The sequence below is a fragment of the Merops nubicus genome, unplaced genomic scaffold (genome assembly GCF_000691845.1).
Source record: "Merops nubicus isolate BGI_N331 unplaced genomic scaffold, ASM69184v1 scaffold17602, whole genome shotgun sequence".
NCBI classification, from domain to species: Eukaryota; Metazoa; Chordata; class Aves; order Coraciiformes; family Meropidae; genus Merops; species Merops nubicus.
Window position 1 is genome coordinate 22,112 of NW_008595817.1, and position 8,468 is coordinate 30,579.

The 8,468-nt window shown below is 43.3% G+C and overlaps 1 protein-coding gene across 1 annotated transcript; it reads left to right on the forward strand.

Annotated features, from left to right (window-relative positions):
• The first annotated feature begins 2,670 nt into the window (after positions 1-2,670).
• Positions 2,671-3,960, forward strand: KCNJ16 (potassium inwardly-rectifying channel, subfamily J, member 16). The gene has a single exon (XM_008936197.1). It carries the CDS (start codon positions 2,671-2,673, stop codon positions 3,958-3,960), a length of 1,290 nt encoding a protein of 429 aa, XP_008934445.1.
• The last annotated feature ends 4,508 nt before the right edge of the window (positions 3,961-8,468 follow it).

Below are 8,468 nucleotides of genomic sequence, written 5' to 3' on the forward strand. Positions count from 1 at the left end.
CACGTCTCCACTGCACAGTGCCAAATGGCTCCGAGTAATCTAACTTTCAACACAACAGAAAAAGCTTAACTCAGATCCTGAGAGCAACAACCATTAGTGGTGCTCCACACTGCTTCTTTTTCACTCCACCCAGCTTCAGGGCTAGAGTATTTGGTCCTGGTTTAGGAAGTTCTCCGTCATCATCATCCCTTTCTTACTATGGACATACTTCTGATTGTTTTGCAAAATCCAATCTAGCATCTCTACATGGCTTCATTTAAAAGAGTCAAAACCCCATCACAGACCTCCATGAGCGTGTGTATGTATTACTACAATCTGCACGTGGGAAAGACCCTGAGCAGAGTGAGGGTTGTGAATCAAACTTATCTCCTGTGAGTCCCAGACTGCCATAAAATCAGAGTGGACTTTGCCACACAGTTGCGTGTGTGATGGTCCACAAGTCTTCCCAGCACCACCAAAATCTAAAGACAGTGCCAGCCAAACACCATTTTTGAAACAGGATGATTTCCTAATGGCAACAGCAGAGAGTGGAACCAACTCAGCAGTCAGGTTAGTCCCTTTCAGAGTCTCAGGATGTTTGTGAGTATTTTCAAGGAACTGGAGTTTGCACCAGTCAATAAGAAAAAAAAAAACAGTATAAACCTAAGTTATGTTTTTATTTAGAGATTATATTGGCTCCTGATTACAATTTCCTTCACTTTTACACCTCGTATTACGAGGTCCTTAAAACATAACAGTTTCCAGTTTTTGTTTGTTGTTCAATATGACTTATAAAATGTTAGGTCAGGAGTCTTCAACAGACTAGGCTACACTGTTTGTTTAAAGCTAGGAGTGAAGCAAGTCATACGAATGTTTCCAAAGACTGAACTCCAAGGAGTATTTTTGGAAACATTAATGTTGTGTTTTTTAATGAAGGCCACATTCTGAGGCTACGACACCATATGTCACATTCATTTCTGTACAGAAAAAAAAAAGAAAAGAAAAAAGAAATGGAAACTATGTTTGGCTTTTAAGTGTTTTTGGAATAGTGTCTCTGCATGCTTGTCATTGCTCCTTGGATGGGAGAAGAGTTCTTGGTCTGTTAATCTAGTCCATCCAATATATATTACACTCTATGGGCCTGACTCTCTTCTGCCCTGAAGTGTGTGCAGTCATTTAGACTCTTGTATTTGCCTATATTATATATATATACAGGCAAAGTGAATGAAGAGCTAAGGAGAAACACTGCCACTAGGAAAGTTGTTTAAAAATTCATTTTCCATTAATATGTTGGCTTCTTTGTAAACCTACATCTGAACCTTTGTCAGCTGAAACCAGCTGAAAAAAATGAGACAAAGTACTTCTCGTTTTGCTATTGAAAATGTACCATTTTTTGAAGAATAATGACAGTTTTTCCTCAATGAATTTTCTTCAGAAATATGTTAGGAGCATGACATTGGGTAAAAATGCTGAGTTGTTTGAGCTGTGTACCCTGTAGCTTTTGACTAGGCTTTGGTGTTAGTGTTTGGGGTATGGTAGAAGGAGCTGGAGACCTGCAGGAGAAGGCCAAAAAACCAGTGCTGCATCCTACGAGTGGTTCACAAGCATTCTGTAACTGATTACTTCAGCTAAATCTTGCCCTTTTTATTGGATCCCAGTTGATGAGGTCTCCCTTTCTAACATAACTTCTTGTTATTAGTGACCAAACTTACAGCCTAGCACTTCATGCTGCTCGAAGTCATGTGGTTGTAATCTGCAAAGACATCACAATTTTTCTCTGATCTGACAGAGGAATCTCCTCATTCACATCACTTCCTAAATTTATGTCACCCACAGATTTCATTAACATACGGCATGTTTCTTTCAGCCTCATTAATAAAAATGTAAATACTTTGTGGCAGTCAGACTTTTGTTTGTTTGTTTTAAGGAATGATCTGAGAGGGTTTCCAAGACCTCAGAGAGGTTTTTTTTAAATTTGAAATGTAAATACTTTTTCTACAAATTGAACAAATACGTCTCTGTTGCACTAGCCCAGTAAAGTTCAATTCCACGACCAGTTTTTTTTCTGGGCAAAACTGAAACATAAATAATGATGAATGATTGTGTGTTTGATACATTTTCTGGTTAAAACACATTAGCACCGAACTTGCCTGCCTGTGCTACTGAACCTTATGTCTAAATGAAGCTTTTTATATGGGCATTTTTTATAATAGATGAAAAAAAAAGGTGCAACAAACAAATAATTAACCACCTCAAATATTTGGTGAACTTTCAGAGGGTTCATGCCATTCCTGCGACTGTTCATGAGAGGCCATCCTGATCTGAAGGTTACTTCACCAGAACATTAGAAGAGATACTCACAGTGGGGTCACCACAAAGGGTTTTGGTTTCTGTGTTCATCTACATACCAAATTTTAGGATTGATATGGACATTTCTAGCTGCCTCCTATCTCCAGGCCTACGTTTTTGAGCTCTGCTGTGTAATGAATGTCAGAGTCTCTGCTCTTCAGAAAACTGCTCACGATGGCCACGGAGTGAGCGCATTTAGATCTGGTGTTACACCGTGCTGGCGTAGGAAATGAAAACAAAAATAAACTTTTTCTTTTATTTCATAGATTTCCCATGAACAAAGAAAACAAATAGCCCCTGGGACCGCAAGTGTGTTCTCTAAACGGGTGCCACAAGGCAGCTATGAGAAAGATGCCTGAGCAAAGTGGTCGCTATAGGCCTGTAAACACCCAGGGAAATAAAATCAGTTATCGAGGCGCTTCTCAAGAAAGCCCCGAAATGGGGATGAAAAGATTGCAGAAGCGATTCCTCCACAAGGATGGCAGCTGCAATGTGTACTTCAAACACATCTTTGGGGAATGGGAGAGCTACGTCGTGGACATCTTTACCACACTGGTGGACATCAAGTGGCGCCACATGTTTGTGATCTTCTCCTTGTCCTACGTTCTTTCGTGGTTGTTCTTTGGACTAGTCTTCTGGCTGATAGCCATCCAACACGGAGATTTATTCAACGATGAAGAAATAACCCCCTGTGTGGCAAACGTCCACAGCTTCACAGGAGCATTCCTCTTCTCCCTGGAAACCCAAACGACCATCGGGTACGGTTACCGCTGCGTGACAGAAGAGTGCTCCGTCGCCATCCTCATGGTTATCCTGCAGTCGGTGCTAAGCTGCATCATTGACACCTTCATCATTGGAGCAGCCTTGGCTAAAATGGCCACGGCTAGGAAAAGAGCTCAGACCATTCGTTTCAGCTACTATGCTGTGGTTGGCTTAAGGGATGATAAATTTTGCCTCATGTGGCGCATCGGTGATTTCCGACCCAATCACATGGTGGAGGGTTCTGTCCGAGCTCAGCTCCTGCGCTACAAGGAGGACAAGGAGGGGAGAATGACCATGGAATACAAGGACCTGAAGCTGCTAAACGACCAGATCATCCTCGTCACACCAGTGACAGTCGTACATGAAATTGATAGTGAGAGCCCCTTGTACGGTCTCGACCGGAAAGCTCTGGCCAAGGACAACTTTGAAATCTTGGTCACGTTTGTCTACACAGGGGATTCGACAGGAACTTCACACCAGTCAAGGAGCTCCTATGTCCCCAGAGAGATTCTTTGGGGTCACAGGTTTAACGACGTCTTGCATGTAAAGAAAAAATACTATAAGGTGGACTGCTTACAGTTTGAGGAGACCACAGAAGTTTATGCTCCTCACTGCAGTGCCATGCAACTGGATCGGAAGGAGCAAGAGTGGAACAGAACTGAGAAGAAAGGAGAAAAAGAAGCAGAGACATCAGCACCAGAGAAGAAGTCATTCAGTACTAAGCAAAAGTCATTTAGTGCCGTTGCCCTCGTCACCAGTTGTGAAGATCCAGAAGACCCAGTGACAGCTGTCAGTCAACCTTCTGGAGAAGTTTCTTACAGGAAAGCAGCTGTGACCTTAAGCAGGCTGTCAATAGAGTCCCAAATCTAGCTTTTAACTGCAATTAACATCACTTGCCACAAATCCTCCCATCGCAGCTTTTAGGCTACAAACAATGAACTCATATGCACAAGTATTTATATTAGAAACCTCACTGACACCATGCCCACACTGTAGCACATTGTTGAGCTGCTAGAAGGAGCTTCCTACTGGTTAGTGTGGGTATCAGTAACAGATTAGTACTGGCACAAAAAAAAACCCCAGTTTACATTTGGGGTTAGACAGCTACTCTACTTGAGTAAACTTACTGTAAACTTTATTACCCTGTGGGGACCAATGTTGGACATACCCAGAGATAGATAACGATCTAGGCAGGGCACACAAACAATGTAGTGTGCCCTCTAGGACAGATTTTTCAAAGTTGCCTAATTTCTTTGGAAAGGCAGTTCCCAGTCTCTCTAGGAGGCTCTGAAACTCCTCCACCACCCCAAGAAATGACTGTGCTTTCATGACAATTTGCACTTCTCTAGCAGTTCAAACGAAGCCCCCATCCTGGGGTGACACTGGTGAGCCTGTGGGGCTGCTCTCTTTAGGAGGGAGTGAACTGGGAAGGACAACTGAACTCAGTGTTACTTGGTAACCTGCCTCGTGGGATCCACAACAGGATCCTGAAGAGCTTTTCCCATGTCCTAATTGTGAGCCCTTCCCAGAAGCACCACTCCTACAGCAGCCTGAGGTACGTGGTCCGTCCACAGGCTTGGGGCTGCATGAAGCTGTTGGGGAGTGGGTCTGGTCAAACTGCCTCATTCGTGCTGTTCAGAAACCAAAACAGGACCTGAAGTATGAAATCAAAATCAGCAAAATCAGCCCGAGCCTCGGCGAGATGAGGTTTTTAGAGTGAGCTGTGCAATATTTCAAATCACGTCTTTCATTTCAGAACGTCAGCCTGGCTTTTCTCTTGACTATATTGAGCTTCTTTGAAAAGACTGAGATCAATCTGGAGACCAAACAGTGTGACTTTGTCACGATGAAATATTTTTATTCAGCTGAAATAACTGTGTAAAAAATGATCCTTCGCAGAGAAATCCAACGTGCTCAGCAGCCAGTTCCATTGGGAGAAAAGGAAAAGGTTATTGTTTGGAAGTTGCCTGTGACACGAAAGCTCCATTAAAAAATTAGGTCTGACGAGTCATTCGCATCATTCTGCCTAATTAAAAGGTTTGATGAGCTCATCGCATTTAATGAAGGAAAATAGCACGCTGGATCTTTATTCCTGAAATCTACTCCTTATAGTGGTATTGCTGCATCATTTCAATGTATCTTGTGTTTCTCTTTTGCTAGCACTTGGGTTTGGATGTATGTGATCCCTTCAGGTAAAAACAAGCCTATTAGCAAGCCTGGGGGGAGGTGGTTATTCTGAAGCTCATTAATTAGCCGATTTTATATGCTGAATCATCAGCCGCATCCATCTGTAAGTGCAGTAGAATGCATCTTATTGTATCCTGGATTTGAGCACTGGCAGGCATTGGGGAAATAGTCTAAAAAGAAATGGAAAGGAATGTAGGAAAATGTATAAGAGTCTTATGTGGTGTTGGAAAAAACACCATCCGGGTTGTATAAAATAGAATACAACCTTCAAGACATGTGGAGTAATCCTCCACCCTCAGCTGTCTTTGAAAGGTTTTGGCTGGGTTGTTCAGCGTTGGGCACCTCACTTTGGGAAAGACGTGGAACAATTTGGAGAGAATACAGAGATCTAGAAAACATGGCAGTGAGGAAGTAGGGAAATGAGGTGTTTCAGTCCAAAAAAAAAGGGTTAGGAAACAAAAAAACAGTTCTCAAACACAAAAATTCCGATTCAAGAGATAAGGACAATCTGTTGCCTGTATCTGGTGGGTAGGATGGGAAAACATGGGCTTAAACTGAAGCCAGGGACTGAAGTTAATTAGGAAACACTGTCCTGAAGCAGGAAAAGCACTGATAGATCTTGGGGGTATAATCTCTGTGGTGGTGACTCTCAGGAGCCTGTTGGAGAGAAGAGCTATCAGGAGTGATCTAGAATGGACAACTTTGTCCTTGAACTTTCCAACCCTCTTTTTCTGTGATCCTGTGATTTTTAGGAAAAGGAAATGTCTAGGGTGAAATCTGCCTCACTGGTCACTTTACAAGGACCTACACACGGGTGGGTATTTGCTGAATCACACAGGTAAAGCTACTCAGAGAGATGAGGTGAAATACTACCCAGATACACAACCAAAGCCCCCAGAATACCCTCAAAAGGTGCAGACTTCAGGTGCTGTTTGTAAAAGGAGTTTCCCCTGTTGAGCTGTGGATCTCAGCAGTTCCCTCTCCCAGTTGTGTACTGGGTGAGCCCCTTGCTGAGAAATAAATCCTTCCCTCGGAGAGACTTTCCTGCAAGCAAAAGTACCAGGAGGCTGATTTAGAGTTTTGTCACATGCTTCGTGGTATAGATAGATAGAAACACACGAGCATGTAGAGCAATGTGTGCTTTGGCACACAAGTCAACCACTAACTGATGAGGGTCAGGAAGAAACTTCTCTCCTGGGCATGTTAATTCATAACAGGCTACTATACAGTTACTCCAACTTTTATCTGCAGCATCTGATACCAGCCAGTGCTGGAGACAGGATCCTGGTTGAACCACTGGTCTCAACCAGTCTGGCTTTTTTTTCTGGGTTTCTCTGTTTGATATTTTAATTATATTTATCACAATATAAAAACTGTGTGTAATAATGTCTCGTAAAGCATGCATTGCATTTTTATGAATAAAGACACAGAAATAAAGAACATGCCTCTGCCACACACCTTCTGAGAGCACATTTTACTTCCCTTCAGCCACAGTTTTGAGCTTCCATATCTTATGCACTAAGAGGTCCTAGAAAGATTTATAAGGCACAGAGTAGTCTTTTGACTTTAAAAGATCACAAGCAAACCCACCAAGTTATAGATATGTTCTGTGGAAGCTTCTTAGCATGAACTCCATTTGTTTGGAGGAATGAGCTGAGCAAAGCCCTGCTCACAGACACACACATTTCTGCATGGCAGTTGCATCCAGAGCTTGCTTGCTGAGCCTTCAACCTCCTCCTCCCCTGATGAAGGATCTTTGGAAAAGACAGGAATGGACAGAAGTGTAGGAGGGACACACAGCCACACAAAATGTGCAGATTCCTCCCTTAATGATCATTTAGGTTGGGCTTTGGCTGTGCTTTTGGTAGAGTCAGCTCTTACATCCTCCTTGCCTAGAAGAGGACCTAGGAAGGACTCTTGCAGTACATTGGTGCACAGCAGCTTTGGGTGAGGAGGAGGGAGAATCTTCCTCACCTATCTGCTCTTTCTAGATGAGAATGTTCCCCAAAGATTTCCATTTCCAGAGCAGAGCCATGCAAAAGCAAACAGGGCTCTTAGAAACCCAAGAAAAGTAGTACCAGGCAGCAGAAACACAGCCCTAAACCTTGAGTCACCCCTCATGAAACAGATAAAAGTGCCTGCTAGCCCAACAGCAAGTTGAAGTTCAGCAGCTTCTTCCCAGCCAAGAGGCAGTGTGGGGCATTTTTCCCCCTGCCCTGAAGTCGCTGCCCCCGTTCCCATCTTTTCCCCCAAATTTACCAGATGAAGCAAAATTTTAACAACAAACAGCAAAGACAAACCACTTTGCATTGGACTCCTGTGCCGTGATTACAGCGTCACCTCGGTTATTTTCTCTTGGAAAGCAGCACTATTGTTCTGGGTCAAGATTAGTTTATGTCAAAGGGAATATAATAAGAGATTATTATATCATTTATTTTTCCAGCTCTGCCTACCCCCGTTCATTAAGGCAGCTGGCAATTTCTTCCCCATTATCATATATCATTTAGTGCATATTTTCTGTGAAGTTGGTTTTCAGATGTGGGACATGTTATCCCTTTCTTTGTCCCTTGTTTCTTACACACTGTGCAGGAGGTCTGATTTCAGCTGCCTGCCTAACTTGAGGCTTTATTTCAGCCACATTCACTTCAGGAAACAGCAGGTACCTTTCCAGGTATCAGAAGTGTATCTGTGGGAAGAAAAAATTGTTTGTAAACTTTTTTTTTGCACTTAAATCTTTGCTCTATTGAGCTGAGGACCTGCAAACAGAAGGAGCTGGTGTCTCTGTGGTGGGTCTCAGAGGTCCATTCAGGGAACAAATTCACTTTCAAGCAGACAAGAGGAAGCGTGACAGAAATGAAAGGAGAACGAAAGAAGGAGCAGTTCGTTTTAGTCTGAGCTGGAAAATGTGGATCAACGTTTTCATGGGGCTTAAATTCACAACCCAGAAGCTACTTCCAGAGTGTAAAGCATCTCTCAGGGTTGGTCTGTGTGGCTGAGGAGGTGATGGGGGAGCAGGACAAACATGAGGCAAAACCAGTAGGAAGTTGGATGATTCTATTTCGGGCACTTGTTGCTCTGAGGACACTCGGATATTTTGGAGCTGTGACATCGCCACCAGTCACTCCGTGCCCAGTTCATGCTCCGCGGCAGGTACCCAGGGCTGCCCCAGGCATCCCGGCCGTGTCCCGCCC

Coding starts and splice junctions, on each gene's coding strand:
- KCNJ16 (XM_008936197.1), top strand. CDS start 2,671: ATGAGAAAGATGCCTGAGCAAAGTGGTCGCTATAGGCCTGTAAACACC.